The following is a 22,120-nucleotide window of genomic DNA, read 5'->3' as shown; positions in this document are numbered from 1 at the left end:
ATTTTCATATTGTATACGTTGGTTGACCTTATGAGTTATTGAATTTGATGGTCATAAAACAGTAGCATATCAAAACACGTGATCCTCTCTCACAACAACAGTAGCAAAAGAAAAAAGTAATTCTGTGACTTACTCTTCTAAGATTAAAAAAATGAGAGTATATAATACTAGCTTTGTGATTAGGTTTTAAAATTCTCTGGGCTCAACAATTATTTTATTTTATTTTATTTTGAGACAGAGTCTTGCTCTTTCCCCCAGGCTGGAGTGCAGTGGCGCCATCTCAGCTCACTGCAAGCTCCACTTCCTGGGTTCATGCCATTCTCGTGCCTCAGCCTCCCGAGTAGCTGGGACTACAGGCGCCTGCCACCACACCGGGCTAATTTTTTGTATTTTTAGTAGAGACGGGGTTTCACCGTGTTAGCCAGGATGGTCTCGATCTCCTGACCTCGTGATCCACCCGCCTCGGCCTCCCAAAGTGCTGGGATTACAGGCGTGAGCCACCGTGCCCGGCCTGGGCTCAACAATTATATATTGGTTGTGTTTACATTTCCATGTCCTCTGCCTTCTAGCCCTTTTTGTTCATCGCCAGGGAGAATGTAGAGATAATATTCTTTCATATGTCTTTTACTTTCCTGAAATTAAGAAAAGATAAAAACAAAATTCATCAATATAACTTTGAACTGTATATCATATTGTTACGCTTACCTTTACTATTTGAGTTTCTAAGTATACGTTTCTGTGCTTTCTTTATTATATGTTCTACATGGAAGATATTTTCAGCAATTAAGGCAGTAAGTGAGACATAAACACAGTATCCTCTAGGCAAATGACACTGAGTTGGTTAATTAAGGAAGATAGTTCAAACAGGCAGATTTTGAATCCAAAATCTGAAAGACTGATTTTGTCAAGAGTATAAGCATGAAAAATAAAATTTAGATTGTTTAACACTATTATTTTGTTTCTTCAGTTAACTAATAGTATTTTAAAGTGGTTGCAGATCTATGCCTTGAGTTTTCTAAGATCAACTGAAGTGATCCATATCGAGTAACTAATGTAAGAATTTTAATTTTGAGCCCTGGTAAATTCCAAGTTTTAAGCCCACTTGTATGCCTATGTAACCAAAATGAACCATTGATCACTATAAAATATTATTTGCAAAGTGACTGGCATTATGATTTTCCTTCCCCCATCTCAGGAAGACTAACATTCCCCTAAAGACTGGACTGGAAACTTAGAGAAGAAAATGGTGCACTTTTCCTACTCTCCCTAATAGAAAAGCTACATAAAACAAAACAAAAATACAGGTATATTAAAAAATTCTATCTCAATTGAAATAAAAAAAATAAATCAACTGCCACAATCCACAACCCATAAACTTTAAAAAGTGGCTGCCAAATACTATTTCTCTGGACTAAGAGTAGGTAAGAAGCTGACAGCCAATACATGATTATTGGAAGTCAAATAGGATACAGATTTCTTCTAAACTTTCTGAAAGATATTTATAAGCACCGTTTGACTAGAGCAATAAGAACATATGTACATGGATAGGGCACTGGGGTGATAGAAGAATGTTTCAACAGAGAACGAGTTTGTACTATGGAATAGAAAGAAATCAAATTCTTAAGAGATCATTTCCCACCCCACAGTCACTCAGTGAGTATTACCAGAATTAAGGTGAAATAAATTTATAATAAAACAAAAATATTTCATCTTTCTTACTGTTCCATTAGAAGAGAGCTTGCTAATTTTAGACAGTGTAGTGCAAAAAATATAAACAATTATTTTCTGTCAGATAACAATGGCTCCAACAAATCAACAGGGTTTTTCTTTATTATTATATAAACATGGCAAAAAGAATGTGAAAATAAAATACCTGTATTTGGGAAAGCATGAAATATGAACACTGTCACTATTAGTTTTCTATACCAGGGGCATCCAATCTTTTGATTTCCCTGGGCCACATTGGAATAAGAAGAATTGTCTTGGGCCACACTTTAAATACACTACCACTAATGATAGCTGATGAGCTAAAAATGAGATGTATGAAAGTTTATGAATTTGTGTTAGGCCACATTCAAAGTTGTCCTGGGCCGCATGTGGCCTGCAATCCGTGGTTGGACAAGCTTGCACACCATTCTACCTATCAGTAGAAGTTTATTATTGCCACCACCACCAAGATTTACTGATGGACATTATATGCCAGTTATTGCAATTTCTTTATTTCATAACAGTTGCTTTATACATCAATAACTAAATTACAGTGTAAAGAAGAGGATTCACATATAGTTCTTCTTTTTCTTACTGATAACAAATTCTTCCTCTGTTTGCTATGCTTAGTAAGGAAGTCAATGAGAGCCAGTAGTCAGTGGTTCCACACTGGCAGGAGCCTACCAGCATAGCTGTTGACCTGCGGCATTGGTACCCAGCCCCACCAATACATAATTTGACTATCACCTTTAAACAAATGCTATTTTGCAATAAGAGGTAAAATATCAGTGCAACTTAAAAAACAACACTTGTACATATTTTTATTCAACATTTTACATTATTCCACAAATATGTACAATTTCAATAATAAATTAAAAAAATGAGTAAAGTAAGTCTGAGAGAAGTTCATAGTCACTATATTACTCAATGACATTTTTCTGCCTTCATTTCTAAGAGTTCATCTGATCCAAGGTCTGATCATCTTCTTGACAGAAAAACTTGTTTTGACAGCACATTTGAAATGCCGAGTGTTTTGTTATGTCTAAGCAGCAGAGTGATGTTTGTTAATAACAGAAACACTTTAAAAAGAATCAATTGCAATCAAGAAGTGTTGATGAACATTTGGACAATATGTACAAAACTCTGCAAAAATTCTTTAATATTTTTTTCCTCCAGTTCCTCACATTCTTTGCATCCAGATTCTGTTACATTCTGCAAAATATATAGAGAGATTAAATTGGCAATTTATAATTAAATTAAATATACATTCATGGGAATGGGAATATCATATCGTTTGAACCATATGGGGAGGTCTTGAGATATGAAAGCTTTAGCAAATAAATAGCATATTAGGAGGAACTATGAGAAAAGAGAACAGGGAGATTTGATATATGTTTATTTTTCCAATAATGGGTTAAGGACATTGAGAAAAATAAGCTGTGTCTATCAGACCATGGAGTTCCTGCTTTGAGCCCTTCAATGGTTTCCTATCATCTGCTTCTAGCATAAAGACCATACCTCCCTGCATAGCACACAGGCTCTCCATGAGCTGTTCCTTACCTATTTATTTCACATATCCCCCGTGCCTCAATGTTATGCCCTAGAAACACTGAGTGAGCATCTGGCTTTCCTTGCCATGCACAGCATACTATTAGATGCCTCTCTGCCTTTGCTTTTCTCTCTGTTACATTCATTCCTATTTTAGCTGCTGCTACTCGCACTTAAGATTATTCAGGTACTCTTTTAGGGAGGCTTCTCTGAACCCCTGGGCTCCTAGGGCTGGATTCAATGTCCCATCTTTACATCTCAGAACCCCTTATTTAGACCTCTCTCACAATATGTCATGTATTCTATTCATATTATGAAGTTTTACTCTTTTTATACCGTAATACTATTCTCTAAGCTGTCTGCCAGAAGGTCAAAGCCAGTATGTTTGTTTCCCTAGCATTTAGCACAGGGCCTGACACACTGTAATCACCCATTGGTTGAACTGAGCCATTTAGGTGAATACCACAAATTGTTGTATTTCAAACACAGTCTCATGGATAACTAGAATGTTCCAAATGTAGCAATTAAGAATAAACTTTTTAGAGATCATCTGAACCATGAAGGCTGTGCCAGCAAAAATAAAAATTAGATTTTATATCCATTAACTATTTGGAATTCAGAATCAGCGACATTTATCAAGCACATCCTCTATGCCAAGCACTGTCATATTTCATATAATGCTGTCCTATTTGATCCTGAAAATAATCATGTCAGATAGGAAGACAGAGATATTGACTCATCTCAACTGACATAATCAACTGAAATTCTTCACATCCAGGTCTTCTGACTGTGCAGTCCTGCCCACGCATTCCAGCACGTATGTCACACTCTGTCATGATGAGGATGACTATCAACATTCACATTAAAGAGCTCATCATTTATTTTGCCATGAGTTACCTGTTGCATGGCTCACTCTTTCCACCAATAAGATGGAGATAACATCATAAGAGTATTATAAACCTTAATAAATTCATTTCATACATATGTAAAGTATTTAATATATATGAGACACTGTTCTGGGAATTTGGATATAGTACTAATAAAAAACAAAAACACTTGTCCATTTTAAGCTGACATTCTAGTAGGGAAAAACAGACAATGCCCATTACATAAAATATATCATATTCCAGATATGGGACATGCAGAGAAGGGGACAGGGAGTGCTCAAATAGGGAAGGGATTGCAACTGTAAATAGGTAAATCACTGAGAAGGTGACACTGAAGCAAAGACCTAAAGCAGTCTTGTATTTTTAGAGAAAAGTCAAGGTGTCCACCCACACAAGCTTAGGGCCTTTGCACTTTCAGTTGTCTCTGCCTAAACATATGTCCCTAGATACCCTTAAGGCTCATTCTCTCACATCTTTGTCAAATGGCAGCTTATTAGTTCAGCCTACCCTAACTGGAGCCCCAGTGCCCCTACCCTGTGTCCTTTTTCACCACTGGACTTCATAAATAACTAACTTATTACTCATTTGCTGAGTGCTTGGTTTATTTCTGTTTCCTCCCTCTTTAACAGCAGGGATTATGGGTATTTTTTCATACTGTCTCCTGAGGGCTAAAAAGTATTTATGAAATGAACTAATTTGATTATGCCTCTTTGTTGCAAAACTGCTTTCTCTCTACCTTGCTTTGGCCACTGGTGTTTTGCCATGAAAGCCCTAATTCTTTGCACTTCAGGGCCATTGCACAGCTGATTCCCCAGCCTATCATACGAGTACCTAGAATTTGCTCTCCTGGAACCCTCTACTGCTCAAGTTGCCTGGGATGTCCCAGATTATACTCGAATCATTAATATTTTCATTGTTATCTTTTTAAAGCATTTATCTTCTCATGAGATAACAGACTCTGCAGATAGACTGCTCGGGTAAGAGTTGTGGCTCCCCATTTTACTAGCTGTATGAACTGAAGCGAGTGATCCAGGCTCTCAGTGCTACAATTTCTTCAACATTCAAACAGAAATAAAGATAACTATCTCACAGATTTATCATGAGGATTAAATGAATTATCAATTTAAAGCTCAAAGAATAGTGTCTGGCATACAGTAATAACTCAATAAATGTGAGTTACTATTATTGATGTTAGACATTCGAGTATGTAATTAGATTAATGTCTATCCACTGCACCTGACAATAAACACCTTGAGGTCAGTGACCTGTCTGTCTGGTTTGCAACTATAATTCTAGCACTGAAGCACACTACCTGGCATTATTCTGTAAATGTTTGTCTACTGAATCAATCATTGAACAGTTTAGCATTGTGTGCATGCTGGAGATGGTGCCACTTTTGCATGCCACTCCACTGGAACAGGACTCCTTCTCCTGATTGCCCCTTAGGAGGATCTGCTTGTCCATGAATGACTTCTCCAAATCAGGCCCAAAACATAAGATGCAACTCTGAGCAACTGTTGGAAAACTCACCCCATTAGAAGACAAACTGTTGTTTGCTAGGATGATCAGATTTTCTACTGTATCATGAATACTTGCATCTCCGGACTCAAGTGAAATAACTTGTAACTCCAAGAGAAAGCACTTCATTGCTGTTACTTTGCAACTGGGCTAAAAATAAAAGTTATAAAGAACAATTACTTTTTTCTGATTATTAATTTTCATACTGATGTAATTTTGATTTTCAAAAAGTCAATCCAAATATTTTATAAAGATACACAATATCCTTAAGAAATTTTACATAGGAGGCAGCTTAATTTTTTTTCTTTTGGCTTTAAAATAAAAACCAAAACAAACCAACAAAACACAATCAAGAAGGATGGCAATATTGTACAGAAGAACATGAAACTAGAAAATGCAGAAATAGTGGCCAGTTCTTCTCACCGAGCACATTTTGCCTGTGGAAAGGGTAATAATACTGGCCTTAGAGTCTGAAAACATCAATATAGACAGCTTATTTGTAAGAATTTTTAGAATCAAATTGTGTTGTTAACATTTTAAATAGTGGTAGCTGCTAATTATACTGTTCTTTCAAGTTCCAAAGTTCCAGAGGGAGAGAAGTAATTCCAAGAAATTTATTAGAAAAATCAAAGCAGGACTAGTGTCCACTTACAGGCAGATCAAATCAGAAAAGGCTCTCTTAGGTGCCACAAAAATATGTTTTCCACAACATTTACTTTAACAATAACTTAAAGAAAGGAAACAAGGAATATCTAGGGATTTGACCATTATTTGACTTTGTGTCCTCGATACCTTGCACAGTACCTGGGAGCCTGCAGACACTTCACAAATGCTTACTGAATGGATGAAAAAAAATGAAGGAATACACCCATGTGCCCAGCACTGGTAATATTCCTTAACCCCAACAGTCACTGCTTAGGATTGAAAGACAAATACTGTCACCATATCAGCAGTAATAAAAATGAGCTTCAGAAATGTTTAGCAATCTCCAAGGTAACACAAGTAAAAAGTGGTGGAGTCAGTTTTAAAATCTAAACTTCTAAAATCTAAAATCTAAAATCTAAGGTTGTTTCTCTAACCCATGGGTTGCAAAGTTATCTTCTTGCAAAAAAGCAATTTCAGGATGCTGAATTTGGTGGCTAATTGACTACTTTCCATTTTACAAAAAATGCAAAGAAAAACAGAATCCATGCTGAAGCCAGAGGAGGGAGACAATTTCTTTGTGCAGCAGCATGACCCAATTGGTTAGTGAATATCTCTTTTTTCTAGTTTCTGACTATGGTTTCTTTCCAATGCTTAGAAAGTCATCTATGTAAGAGAAGTTCTAATTGAGGAATAATGGAGAGAGGACATAGAGTTTGTTTTCCCTGACGTGAAGTTGGGGATTCATTTCTTGGTTTTAGTAACAATACTGAAGGGAAGAACCACCACCAACATGACAAATCCTACATTCCTTAGGAAATGTCAGGGTATTAATGAAACAAGTTCAAGACCACTTTTCAGTTCTAATAAGTTTCATGGGTTATGTTTCCTTTCTCACATAGAGAATAATTAGAATCTTTTTCTGACAAATGTAGAGAATCATGTAAAATGCAGAACATGAATGATTTTAAGCAATTTATGGAAAATATGATTGCAGATGGTGATACATTACAGCATTGGAAAAACTGATATATTGGCTACTCTTAAATTGGATCAGTTAATCTGACTTTTGCATCTAATTGCATCATGATGCAACTGCATCACAAAAACGTATAATGTATCTTGTTTGACATTGATGGAAAAGACTCTTTTAATATTTTGATTTGGCACCATTACAAAAATAGCATTTATGTAGCTATCTGTCCCCAAGTCCCATCTCAATAATCACTAATAAAACTCATTGATCATATATTATAGAAACACACCAAAAGTTAGATTTTAAAACTACCATATTTTAGTTGTTACAAAAATATACTTTTAAAAACTTTAATAACAAGACAAATAGCAATTTTGAAAAAAAGTATACTCACGTGAACATCACTTTCCGTATATAAAGTAGCATCAATATGCATAGACTGAAAGGAAACAAAATTAGACAATATTAAAAACTATGCCCTGCTTTAAATATTATGAGAACAACCTACTGAAAACATTAAATTGTTTTAAATTCTTTTTTTATTTTGAGATAAGTTAAAATTCATATGAAACTGTAAGAGTAAATACAGAGAGATCTTGTGTACCCTTCAACAAGCTTCCCCCAGTGGTAATATCTTCCATAACCACAGTACAGTATTACAATCAGAAAATTGACATTAATACAATGCACTCACCTTGTTCAGATTTCACAAGTTTTATGTGCCACAGTGTGTGTGCATGCATATGTGTGAAGTTTTATGCAATTTTATCACTTGCATAAATTCACATCACCACCACCACAGTTAAGACACAAAATAGTTTCATCACCACAAGGATTCTGCTGCTATTCTTTCATAACCAAAGTCACCTTTCTCCCCATACATACCTCATCATCACCCAATCTCTCTGAATTCTGGCAACCACTTCTCTGCTCTCCATGCCTATAATTTTGTCATTTCAAGAATATTATGTAAATGGACTCATATCATATGTAACCTTCTGAAATTAGCTTTTAAAAGAATTGATAGACATTTTTATGAGCCATTTAGGTTTACAGAAAAACTAGCAGAAAGTACAGAGACTTATACACCCCTTTGTTCTCCACCCCAGTTTCCCTATTGTTAATATCTTGCATTAGTGTGGTGTGTTTGTTATAGTTGGTGAATCACTATTATGATCTTAAGTGTACAGAATATTAGGGCTCATTATTTGTGTTGTACGTTTTACAGGTTTTGACAAATGTATAATGCCACCCATCACCATATATTAATATTTTCACTGCTTTAAAAGTAGCCTGTGCTCTGCCTAGCCATTTCTCCTTCCCTCCAAACCCCTAGCAACCACTGATCTTTTTATTGTCTCCATAGCTTTGCCTTTTTCAAAATGTCATAGTTGGGATCATACAGTGTGAAGCCTTTTCAGATTGGCGTCCCCATCTTTCACTCAACAATATGACTTTGAAGGTTTCTCCATTTCTTTTCATGGCTTGATAGCTTATTTCTTTTTATCACTGGATAATATTCTATTTTATAAATGTACCACAGTTTCTTTATGAAGATTGGCTTTTTTCACTCATCATAATACCCTGGAGATCCACCTAACTTGTGGGTATCACTAGTTTGTTCCTTTTTATTGCTCTGTAGTATTCCCTGACATGATATATCACAGATTTTACCAACTGAAGCACATCTGTTTCCAGTTTTTGGCAGTCATGAAAAAATCTCTGTGAACATTCATGTACATATTTTTGTGTGCACGTAGTTTTCATTTATCAAGGATGAATGTCTAAGAGTACAATTGTTGGATTGTAAGGCAAATGCATGTTTTGTTTCATAGGATGCTGCCAAACTATTTTATACAGTGGCTGTATCATTTTACATCATCACCAGCAATGTATGAATGATCCAGTTTCTCCACATCCTTGCCAGCATTATCACCCTTGTTCATTTATATTTACTTAGCATCATCACTATTTTTTATTCTGTATACGCTTATAGCTGCATGTAATAATATGTCATTGTGGTTTTAATTTGCATTACTTTCTAAACAAAATATACCCATTTTTACTACTTTCTCTCCAAAAAACTTGGGGTGATGTATAATTTTCCTTTCCAATCTGTGTGCCTTTTATTTATTTTTTTCTCATACATTTTCTCTGCTGCTTCATAATTTGGCTAAACTTCCAATATTATTGCTATGGTTTGAATGTCCCCTCCAAAATTCAGGTTGAAACTTAATCCCCAATGTGGCAGTATTGAGAGGTGGGGCTTTAAGAGGTAATTGGATCACAACGGCTCTGCCCTCATGAATGGATTAGAGTATCAATGTGTTATTACGGAAAGGGAACCGGTAGTTTTACAAGAAGAGGAAGAGAGACCTGAGCTAGCACATGAGTACATTCAGCCCCTCGCCATGTGATGCTTTTTGTCACCTCTGGACTCCAGAGAGCCCCCACCAGCAGGAAGGCCCTCACCAGATGTGGCTCCTCAACCTTGAACTTTTCAGTCTCATAACCATAAGACATAAATTCCTTTATTTATAAATTATGCATTTCAAGTACTCTGTTATAAGCAACAGAAAACTCAGACAATTATGTTGAGTAAAAGTGGTGAGAGAAGATATCCCTGCTTAGTTTCCAGTCCTAGCAGAAAAACATTCAGTCTTGTACTCACCATTAAGTATGGTAGCTCTAGACTTTTTGAACGTTTTGTACCAAGTTGAGGCAGTTCTCCACACCTACTTTCTAAGAAATTTTATCTTCAATAGGTGTTTATATCAGTCTGCTAGGGCTGCCATAAAAAGTACCACAGACTTGGTGACTTAAATAATAGAACTTTATTTTCTCACAATTCAGGAGGCTAGAGGTCTGAAATCAGGGTACCAGCAGTGTTGGTTTCTTTGGAGTCCTCCCTCCTTGGCTTATAGGTGGCCATTTTCTCCCAGTGTCTTCACATGGTTTTCTATCTCTGTGTATCTATACCCTTATCTGTTTTTCTAAAGATACCAGTCATATTGCAGTAGGACCTGCCCTCATGACCTCATTTTAACTGACCCTATCTCAAAATACAATCACATTTTGAGATACTGGCAATTAGTACTTCAACATATAAATCCAGGAGGCATAGGGAGGGACACAGGCCATGAGAGGTGTTGCATTTTATCAGATACCTTTTCTACATATGATTTTCTTCTTTAGCCTGTTGATAGGGTAGATTACATTGCTTGATTTTCAAATAATTGAGCAAGACTTGTGTACCTGAAATAAATCTCACTCGGTCATGGTGTATAATTCTTTTTATACATTGCTGAATTTGATTTGTTAATATTTTATAGAGCATTTTAATATCTAAGTTAATGGGAGATATTTTTGTAGTTGTCTTTTTTAGTAATGTCTTTATTTGGTTTTAGCATCACAGTAATACTGGCCTCCTAAAATCAACTGGAAAATGTTCCTTCCTATTCTATTTTCTAGAAGAGACTGTACAATTGTTGTTAATGCTTCTGTAAATATTTGATAGAATGATTCAGTGTAACCAGCAGGCTTGAAGGTCCCTTTTTGGGAGCTTGTGTATGACGAATTCAATGTATTTAGTGATTATATGAGTGTTTGGATTGTCTATTTCATCTTCATTATGTTTTGGTAGTTTGTGGTTTCTGCAGAATTGGTCCATTTCCTCTAAGTTATCAGATTTGTGAGCATAAAATTGTTCATAGTTTTTCTTATTATCCTTCTAATGACTGCAGATTCTGTAGTGACAGCCCCAAATTTCATTCCTGAGATTTGTGTCTTCTCTCTTCTTATTTCTGTCAATTAAAGATCAATTGTATTGATTTTCCAAATAACCAGTTTTATGTTTCATTAATTTTTTCTATTGTTTTCTTGATTTCAATTTCATTAATTTTGGCTCTTATATTTAAATATTTTCTTTGTTCTGCTTGTATTGAATTTATTTTGCTCTACTTCTTCTAGTTTCTTGAAGCAGTAACTTAGATTTTTGATTTGATAATTCTCCTTTTTTTCTAATGTATTCATTTGATTTAAAAAAATGTCCTGTCAGTATTGCTTTACCTGCATCACATATATCTTGATATGCTGTATTTCATTTTTTTCATTCTATGTATTATGAATATCCTTTGAGATTTACTCTTTGACCCATGGATTATACAGAGGTATAGTATTTAATTTCCAAGCATTTGGAGATTTGCCCATTGTATTTAATTTCTTGATTTCTGGTTTGATTCCATTGTGGTTTGAGAACAAATTCTGCATGATTTAAGTTCTGAAAAAATTTTTAAAGTTTCTTTTATGGCTCAGTATATATTTAGTCTTGATAAAAGAAAGTATGTTCTGCTGTTGTTGGGTGTAGTGCTCTATGTATTAAATTAGATCCTGTTGGTTGGTTATATTGTATTTTTATGCCCTTTCTGATTTTCTGTCTAGTACTTCCATTAGTTACTGAGGAGGAGGCGGTGAAGTCCTCAAGAATAATTGTGGATTTGTCTATTTCTCTTTTATCCCTATTATTTTTTGTTTCACAGATTTTGAGGCTTCGTTGTTTGATGTGTATACATTTAAGAACATTATGTTTTCCTCACAGATTTATTTTTTATCATTTTGTAATATCCCTCTGGATTATAGCAACTTTATTTTCTGTGAAGTCTACTTTATGTTAATAACATTAACTTTGATGTTAATATAGCCACTTCTGCTTTTTATAATTAATGTATGCATGTGTATCAGTCTAGAGCTGCTGTAATAAACTACCACAAGGTGGGTGATTTAAAACAACAGAAATCTATTCATTTACAGTTCTGGAGACTGGAAGTCCAAAGTCAAGGTGTTGGTAGGGCCATGTTCCTTCTGAGGGGTCTAGAGAAGAATCCTTTCTTGACTTTCCCAAGGTTCTGGTGGATCCTGGCAATCTCTGGCCTTCCTTGGCTTATAGCCGCATCACTCTGATCTCTTCCTCTGTCTTCACATGGCTTTCTTCCCAGTGAGTTACTCTGTGTCCTTTCCTTTTCTAATAAAGACACTCGTCATTGGATTTAGGCCCCCCCCCACTCTAGTATGATCTCATCTTAATTTCATTAATTATATTTGCAAAGATATTATTTCAAAATAAGATCACATTTTAAGGTTCCAAGAGGATGTGAAATTTGGGGGGACACTATTCAACCCATTATAGTATGCTATATCTTTTTCTGTCTTTTTAAATTTCAACCTATGTATGTCATTGTACTAGAAGTGAACTGCTTATAGATAGTATAGATGGGTGGTGTTTTGTTATGAATTCAACCAATCTCTCTCTTTTACTTGGTGTATTCTCATACTCTCCTGTGATACTAACCATAGGAATGCTGAATCTTTTGTTACTGTCGTCAAGATCAGTGATGCTTTTTTTTCTTAAGTCAATTGTCTCTCTAGTATTCTGTTGTCAAATTAACTATCATTCCTCTGTCATTCATTCTACTAATGAGCCTTTACAGTTTGCTTTATATTTCAGTTATATTTTCAGTTCTATAATTTCTATATGGTTCCTTTCATATCTTCTATTTCTTTGTTAAGGCATTTAGTTTTTCATTTGCTTCAAGGGCATTTGTAATTGCTTTTTCAAGCACTTTTTATAATGTCTGCTTTCAAATCTATGTCAGAGAATTCCAACATCTGATCCACTTCAATTTTGTAGTCTGTTGACTATATTTTCTCATTTAAGTTGTAACTTTCCTATTTCTTGGTACAATGGGAGATTTTCAATTGTATCTTGGCTCCATGTCTATTATGTTAGGACACTCTGGTCCTATTCAAATCTTCTATTTTAACATGCAGTCAGCTTGTTTGGACTTAGCATGCAAGTTCTAACCTATTTTTTAATGCTGTGATTCCAATGACAATTTAGTTTTCAGAACTTTGTGGTGCTATTTTGGTATGCTTGGTGCCATCGAGACTTCCACTGAAGCTGGTATTACCTGCTATGGCAGGAAGCACTTCCTTAGGTCAGGCCACCTGTTTTCTCGAGGTGGGAGAAGAGGGCCTTTAGTCCACAAGCAACAACAGCTGTTCCCTGGGTCAAGCCATTCTCCCTGCAGGTGCCACCAAGATATCTGGCTTCTCCAGATAGAGGAAGAGAATACCTCACCTGTGCAGACTAGAACTCATCCGTCTGGGCCGCTTATAAATTACGTTTTAAAGATAATTAGATTCTAAAACAGTAAGGAAAAGACTTCTTTTCGAGCTTTACAAGATCATAAATTTCTACAAAAATATTATTGTTTCAAGTGTGGTTTCCTTAAGACAGACAGAAAAACACAGAGAGAGACAAACTCCATAGCAGTTATACCAGGCATTTTATGGAAAAATGAGTACTCACTTGAATAAGATCTTCAATTTTTTTCAAATCACTTATTACATTCACCCAGTTGGCTTCTGTTTTAGGAAGCCCTGCACTGAAACAGCTGAAAGAAAAACCATAGAGCAAAGCATTTTGAAGGAGCCTATTCATCTTGATGAATACTACAAGCAAAAGAGCAATCAATAATTTTTATTCTGACCAGTGAAAAAATCAGTGTTATCCTTGCTTCTGTGCATTCAACAGCCTTGTAACTGAACATAAACATTGAGCATATAGTACAATTTTGGCATTTTATGATAACTTGAGGCTTCACCAACCCGGATTAGAGAAAAGCCTAATTGTAGGCATACTTTATAAATAAACTGGCTCAATTTATCACAATGAAATAGAAGCAGTGCCAGATGTGTGGCAATGCTCAATAAATGATTTTGAATGAATTACTAGTTTCCTTTAAGTAGAGATTTACAGAGACTTTGAAGTCTAATAAATAGGTAAAATTCTTAAAATGAGTAATAATCATTTTCATGTAATGATTTTGATAGTAAATTTTTTTTTACTATACATTAAACATGCCCCTTTCATGTTGCTCACACTCTTACTATGCTTGCAGCAGTTTTCTCCATAAACAGTACAGACTTCATTCCAGTGTAGGCTGAATGATCATATACTTACTCACTTTCACAAATTTCATAAAAATTAAAATTTAATATCCAGACAAAATACACTTATACTGACCAAGTAACATTGGAATGATGCTTAGAGCTTGAGGAAAAGTAATCACTCACTTCCTGATGGATCTTACACAGAAGCATGATAGTCAACACTAATCTGTCTTATGATGAAGAATTACCTGCACAAATCTATGGTTCCCAATACCATGAAGGCATTAGTAGAGTAAAACTGAACTGAGAGTCAGATTATATAACTATAGGTTAGGTGCATTGGGCCAACTGGGTATATTAGCTGCATCTAAGAGAGAAGAAAAAAGTTAATAGTCATGGAAACATATGAATTTTATTAGAAGGAAACAACAAAAGGCTTAAATAAAGAAAGAAATGTTTTAAACTGAACTAGGATAAAGATCAAGGGATAGGAGGAGTCAGTGTCAGGGACAGATAAAAAAGTAACATAAGCAAATTCTAAATATCTACTTTTAATTGCCATGAAAAATATGTAGTCTATCAATAAGTGGTGTACTTCCAAGTTCAGTTAAATATCAAAAGGCCCAATTTATTTGAGGGCTATAATGCTCATTTGGACTATTACCACGACGTAGAAAAATGCTCAGTTAGGTGTTTACCAAACCTCTCTAAATCTCTATAGTCTGCCTTCTATCCCCCAGATACTGAGTACCTAGAGATATAAGCAAACTGAACGTAAACTAATTTAATGGAAAAGATATCCAAGGACAATCATCATGACCATGAACATAATGTTATTTATGCCTAAAGATAAAATTACCCCAAAATGAAGACATGAATGCCAGCTTCAGTTAGAAAATGACTGTTTAGAAGTAAACACAAGTAGCACTGGATGGAAATACTTCTCAAATGTGGTTTCTGAAAAATATAATCATAGACAAATGGTTAAATTTTTTAGTTAAAAAGTGAGGTTTAAAATAACATGTCAACATATTTTTAGGTCTAAAGATGTAAGTTTGTCATAATTTCATAATTAATGCCCCTTATCAAAAAATAATAAAACTATAATTTATCTTTTTTCGCTTTCTCTCCTACCTCCAACTCTGTCTCTTATGCACAAAGTTCCTTAACAGATATTTCTGCAGATGCATGTCAAAGATAATTTAACAAAGTTGACATATTTGTTAATTTACATACATACCAATGTCACCACTTAATGTTTTTATATTATCTTTGACCTCCTGCTCATCCTTCTCTCTTTTTTAATAGGTCAAAATATTTTATACAGCACAGGTTAATAACATGCATTACTAACAGAGATGCAATAGTTATATTAACTTCATGTAAATTATGAAAATGAATTATATTAATATTATTTGGTGAAAAATTGGATAAAATGGAACCAATTACAGATACTGTATTCCATCTTGAGAGTGACTAATAATTTTTCTTGGTGATTTAGGAAAATCATTTATCCTAGAACTTACCAGAGTTTTGGTACTTTCACCTGCCTCTTTTGTGTTGTCGAAGCTTTTAAAGTTTCAGAAAGCAGTGTTAACTGCCACCTTAACCACTAATTGTTCATGCTTCCTTTCAAAAAGATGAATGATACCCACACCCTGCCCTCTAAGACTACACAATTTAGTGAGTACAAAGACATTTAGAGAACACAAAAGAGTGGGATAAGTGAAATAACACGTTTATAATGACAAGAAGAGCCTATCAAGATGGTCAATAGAGTTTTTGAAAACCTATTTATTTTCAAAATAAGAACAATCTAAATGTGAACAGACATCTGTGATATCTCAAGATCTTTGGAGAATAACCATGTAACTTATTGCAAAGACTCTGAGATTCAGACGACCTTTTAGGGAAATTCCACAGGATATTTTCATCTATTTTTTTTCTTACCGAAATTCTCATTACTCAAAGCCACGGTAAATCCTTAAGTATTGAAGAAGAGCTGGCTATGGCAAGGGGTTTCCAGCAGCCATCCATCCACGATGCCTCCTACAGTACAATCTAGGGTAAAGTATGATCCATTAAAAACACAAGTGGACTAGTAAGAAAAAGGGAGGGAATTAATACGTATTAAACACCTACCTTTTAATAAGCACTCTATTAGTTACTTAACAGATGCATCACCTTTAATCTTTACAATAATGGTATGGAGGAAGGTTAGTAGCATTTAGGTAAGCTACTCTAGGCCCATAGCAAGTACATGACAGCCAGGATTTGAGGCCAGTTCTGTCTGATTACAACGCCTTTGCAAAACTTTTCTATTCTATTATTTCCCTGAATTGAAAAATTCCAGAGTCATACTAGTAAAAAGTAAAAACAAACAAATACTTAGATTTGTAGAAGTACTGATTGTTAATCCAGTTTACAGTAGCAGTAGCCTTTTCTACAGCCACTCAATATGTATCTTCAGTCTTTTAAAGAAACCATTGTTAATCATTTGATAATTTTATAACCAAGAAAATTTTATTTTTTCTCACTCAAATCAAGTGAAGAATATGAAGATTAAACATCCCTAAATTCAACTCCATGCCATTAAAAGCAGTTTATAACCAAAATATACAAAAATACAAACAACTATTTTCTGCCCTTCAAAATAGTATATACATAGTGACCTCTTCCACAAAAAACCAAAATCTGCCACAACTCATGACATAAATATTCACTGAATTAAGTTCCATAAACTCAAAGAATTAAATTATTATACTTTTCAGATGTTTCTGAAATATAAAAATGGCTGCTTTAAAATGTATTATCTATAACTCATAGAAAGAAAAAGCTAACACTTATTTAGGTATTAAGCAAGATATAAAGGTGTATCGAATAGAAATACCTTTTTGTCCACAAGAACATATCAAATCTAATATTCCTATTACATATGATCTAAATCACTCATTGATTGGTTTATTTAAAGCAAACCTTCCTTATCACTCTCATTTTATAATTATTCCCTTTTTCTATATTATCTCAGTGCTTCAAATTTTTTATAAAACTTTACTGTAATCTTCATCATTTCATCCAAAGCCTCTTAAATTCCCTACATCCCTTTTAGTTGTGGTATCCTTGAATCCACATTTTTCAAAAAAAAAAAAATATTGACTTGGGATTGAGCAATGCCATGGGTGATATAATTTTTAATTAGGCCTTACGAAGCTACTTTTGTAAACAATGAAAATTTCATTCCTGGCCTCTTATAGCAGTGAGCCTTTACAATGTCACAATGGATTTTCACTACCCTGCTCAACTACATCCTGCTGGTATAAGTAAAAGAAGACGAAGTGCTTAGCCAGAATACTCCACCATAGAGTGTGGTTGCCAAACATGGAGGAATGCAATAGAAAATGTCCTCAAAAGTATCTAACAAAATCATGATAATGGAAGCCAGTATAGATGAAAAGAAGTATTGGCCAGGTGTGGTGGCTCGTGCCTGTAATCCCAGCAGTTTGGGAGGCCGAGGCAGGCGGATCACCTGATATTGGGAGTTTGAGATCAGCCTGACCAACATGGTGAAACCCCGTCTTTACAAAAAAATACAAAATCAGCCGGGTGTGATAGTGCATGCCTGTAATCCCAGCTACTCGGGAGGCTGAGGCCAGACAATTGCTTGAACCCGGGAGGCAGAGGTTGTGGTGAGCCGAGATCATGCCTTTGCACTACAGCCTGGGCAACAAAAGTGAAACTCCATTTCAAAAAAAAAAGAAGTATTTTAGAGCTCTGCTTGCTGCCTGAATCCATTTTCTGCTGCTATAAGAGAACACCACAAACTTAATTTACAAGGGACACAAGCTCATTTGGCTCACAGTTCTGGAGGCTGGGAAGTACAGGTGCATGGCACTGACATCTGCTAAGGGTCATCCTGTGGCAGAAGGGTAGAAGGTGAAAGCAAGCACATGAGACAGAGAGGAAACTAAGCCAAAATCACCCTTTAATAAGGAGCCCACTCATGCAATAACAAACTCACTCCCTCCGTAATTGCATTAATCCATTCATGAGGGCCCTGTCTAATGAAAGTGCCTAAAGAGATACCTAATTACCGGTTAAAGATCCCACTTCTTAAAACTGTCACAGTCACAATTAAATGTCAACATGAGTTTTGGTGGAGGCATTCAAACCATAGCATTCTGCCCCTACCCTCCCCTCTCTGCCAAATTCACATCCTTCATACAATGCAAAATATATTCATTCCATCCTAGCAGGCTCAAAAGTCACTCCAGTATTAACTCGAAAGTTAACACTGTTAGTTAATACTTATCTAAATCTAGTTAATCTAGTTATCTAGGTAATACTTATCTAAATCAAATATGGGTGAGACTTCATCCTGAAGGCAAATGTTCTGCAACCACGAGCCTGTGAAATCAAAATAAGCTATCTGCTTCCAAAATACAATGTGCGAAGGTATAGAAGAGACATTCCCATTCTAAAATGGGGAAATAGGCAAGAAAAGAGGGATAACTCATCTGAAACAAGTCCAAAACCCAACAGAGAGAACAATATTAAATCTTAAAGTTGGAGAATAATTTCCTTTCACTCCATATTCTGCATCCTGGGCACACTGGGTGGGGGTTGGACCCCTAAAGCCTCAGGCAGCTCAGCTCCCATAGCTTTCCTAGGCTCAGCCTATTCTTCAGCTGTCATGGGTTGGAGTCTCATGCCTGAAGCTTTTCCAGACTGCAGCTCTACACTGTTAACCATAATTCTAGGATTTTGGTGGCAATCCCATTTCCTTGGCCACGAGGTACCGCCCTGTTGGGGGCTCTCTGTGGTGGTTCTGCCCCTGTGCAAAGTCTCTGCCTGTGCCCCAAATAAGTCAGCATCATCTTTTGAAATCAAAGTGGAGGAAGCCATGCCCCCTCAGCTCTTGTATTCTGTGAGACTGCAGGCTTAACACCACATGAATTTCACCAAGTCTTACCACCTGTATCTTGTGAAGCAGCGGGTCAAGCTGCAGCTGGGGCCACTTAAGCCATAGTTGGGGTGGCTGAAGACTGCTGCACCGGAATGTAGGGAGCCAAGTCCCAAGGCAGCCCTGGGCAGTATGCCCATGGAGAGCAACCAGGTGGGGCCTGGCACCCAAAACCATTCTGCCATCCTAGAACTCTGGGCCTGTGAAATAAAAGAGACTAAATCCCAGCCCTGTCCTCAAGGAGCTCACAGGGTAGGAATTATTTGGAATCTTGTGATTGGATCTCACTGCAAGGTGACTGCCGAATCACGGCAGCACTGAAATCCTAGCAGGATGGTACTGCCCAGGGAAAATACACAGTGAGGTGAGCAAGTTAACGCAGGCAGGCATCTCTATAGTTTTCATTCTGGAGTGAAAACTGTCCCTTAGACTTGTAGTCACACAGTTGCCTCTGCTCTAGATTTTCCTTCTGCTTCAAATATTCTTCACCCAGATACTGTCGGGGCTCACACCGTTGCTATTTCCAAAGCAAATCATTACTTGTGAAAATAACTGTAAACATCTTACATTCTATACCAATATTGTAGTTCTTCCCAGTGAGGAAAGATGATCTAACATACTTGATGTTTTGTTCTGCTTATTAACTTGTCTAATCACACATTTAAAATTAATTAAACATACAAGAATAAAAGATTTACAAGTATTGTTTTTTTGGGTTAAATGCATCATCCATTCATTCAAACCACTAGAAAAGACAAGCCGAGACTGAATAGAATATAGAGATTATAAGACAACATCACTTTCCTTGCTTCATTTAGTAAATATTCGCTGAATATTTATTATGGGCTAGGCATTTTTATGACCTTGGAATACATCAATGATGGCAGAACACAATCTTGATTTCAGAAAGAAAGATGAACCATATAGAAAATGCACAAATAAGTTATTATAATTATGTATTTTTTTAGAGAGTGAAAAATTATCTAGGAAAAAGGAAACAAGGTAAGAAGGGTGAGGTTGAAATTTTGGGTAGTCAGGGTAAAGATAGCAAGGGTGTGAGCCCCGGTGGTGTCTCAGTGAAGACTATTTGAAGCAGAGGGAATAGCTAGGGCAGAGGCAACTGTGTGGCTATGAGTCTAAGGGACAGAAAAGAAGCCAGTGGAATGAGCAAGGGCAAGAGTAGTCTGAGATGAGGTCAGAAAGGTGGAGGAGAGGAGGACCTGAATCTACTTGGGGTAGCAGTGGAGATAGATACATGTGGTTAGAGTCTGGAATCATTTTTTATGACAGGACTAATATAATTTCCAGACAGATTGCAGGGTACAGGAGGAAACAAGAGAATGAGAATGACTCTGTCTTTTCCTCTGAACACCTGAGAAGATGGAGCTGACATCAACTGAAAAAAGCAAGCCTTGGACACAGCTGATGCCTTGAGGAGAGGGGACAGGTCAGGAGTTTCAGTTCTGGACATGCTGAGTTTGAAAGGCTCATTAGATATGCACAAGGAAATGTCAAATATGCCATTGGATACATAAATCTCGAGTTCAGGAATGTGTCTGAACTGGAAATAGATATGCAACTCATCAGAGTGCTCATGAGGGAGTGGTGTAGGTAGAGAAAAGGACCAAAACCTGAGCATGGGATACTTCAGTATTAATTAGGTCAGGGATTATAAAAGAAGGACCAGGAAAGAAAAATCAAAAGGAATGACTACTGAATAAGGGGAAAATGAAGAGTATCATATTCTAGAAGTCAGTCAAGGGAAGTATATCCAGCAAAAGGGAATGATGGACACATCAAATGCACTGACAGGCCAAGCAAGACACAGTTTCAGCACTGACCAGTGGGCTTGGCAACCCGGAGGTCATGTCAGATGACTCTGACAATAGCACTTTTAGGGGTTTGATGGAGGCAGAAGCCTGCCTGGGATGGCTGACAAGAAAGTAGCAAGAAAAGGTTTTTAAAATGCTAGTGCAGGCAATGTTTTTAAGAATCCTGCTCCAAAAGGGAGGAAGGAAAGGGGGTTGTTGCAGGTGGTAAGTGGTGGAAATAATAACATGTTTGCATGCTGATGGGACTGACTTATTAGAGAGGGGGAATTAAGGATTTTGGAGGGGGTGGGAAGTGCCAGAGTAATGTTCTCTAATAAGCAAGTGAAGATGAGGATGTTAGCTCACCTCCAAGAGGGGGCGAGGGCTGAGTCATCTACTGTCACGGGAAGGAATGCTGAGTTATAAGGGGGATGGGGCTGGTAGGTAGGTGTAAGTTTTCTACTATTACTTCCATTTTCTCAGTGAATTAAAATAAAAAGTCATGAGCAGAAAGTGAAGATTGGAGGAGGATGGGGACAGGAGGAGGATGGGGACAGGAGGAGGATGAGAGGGAAGAGGACACACAAAATAGCCATTTAGGTAACTGGGAGAATAGTATGAGAGCCTGGCCTTTTGAAGGATCAATGTTGTGAATGGTTGTGGAGTGAGATTAGTCATTAGGGTTGTATGTGTTTTCTCCAGCCACAGTAAGCTGAAAGGGAAAGAAAGCCTGGAATAGGTACAGAACCGGATTTAAACCTGTTATGTGTATACCAAGCAAGTACAAGGAAGAGAGGGGCAAGGGATTTCAAACTACATGTAAGGGAGCGATTGGGAGATTTGCCCAGGAAATTTTACTTCATTTCTTTATGATAGGACTTCATAAAGGTAGTGTTACTTGAATCATACCTTGAAGGTTGGATATATTCTAGGCATGAGTGAAAGGAGAAAAACAGCATTGAGGCAGAAGGCAGAACCCAAGCAAGGCCATATGCAAACAAGTATAGTGTGTTTTCAGATGACTGTGAGACATTTTCCTAACAGTGTGAAAGTAGTGGTCAGTAAGACTCCACAAAACTGTCACCATTGTTTAAAGCAGCAACTGGTTAACACTTTGTGT

At 36.4% G+C, this 22,120-nt stretch overlaps 1 protein-coding gene across 5 annotated transcripts in view; it reads right to left on the bottom strand.

Moving 5' to 3' along the window:
- Positions 1 to 2,197: 2,197 nt before the first annotated feature.
- IL15 (interleukin 15) overlaps positions 2,198 to 22,120 on the bottom strand; it is a 110,683-nt gene continuing 90,760 nt past the window's right edge. For 3 of the 5 annotated variants that reach the window (XM_003820694.5, XM_003820693.6, XM_055111858.2), the window contains 6 exons: positions 16,180 to 16,290; positions 15,089 to 15,186; positions 13,646 to 13,730; positions 7,673 to 7,717; positions 5,673 to 5,810; positions 2,198 to 2,919 (listed from right to left, as the gene is read on the bottom strand). In XM_003820694.5, the coding sequence (XP_003820742.1) occupies positions 2,809 to 2,919; positions 5,673 to 5,810; positions 7,673 to 7,717; positions 13,646 to 13,730; positions 15,089 to 15,186; positions 16,180 to 16,191 (489 nt within the window). In that variant the 5' untranslated portion in view covers positions 16,192 to 16,290 and the 3' untranslated portion in view covers positions 2,198 to 2,808. Of the gene's footprint in view, positions 2,920 to 5,672; positions 5,811 to 7,672; positions 7,718 to 13,645; positions 13,731 to 14,477; positions 14,597 to 15,088; positions 15,187 to 16,179; positions 16,291 to 22,120 lie in introns of those variants that run through there. The other 2 variants (XM_063603914.1, XR_010112037.1) reach the window with 2 other exon arrangements.

This window comes from Pan paniscus, chromosome 3, assembly GCF_029289425.2.
Source record: "Pan paniscus chromosome 3, NHGRI_mPanPan1-v2.0_pri, whole genome shotgun sequence".
Classification (NCBI taxonomy): domain Eukaryota; kingdom Metazoa; phylum Chordata; class Mammalia; order Primates; family Hominidae; genus Pan; species Pan paniscus.
This window is presented reverse-complemented; position numbering and strand designations above follow the sequence as displayed.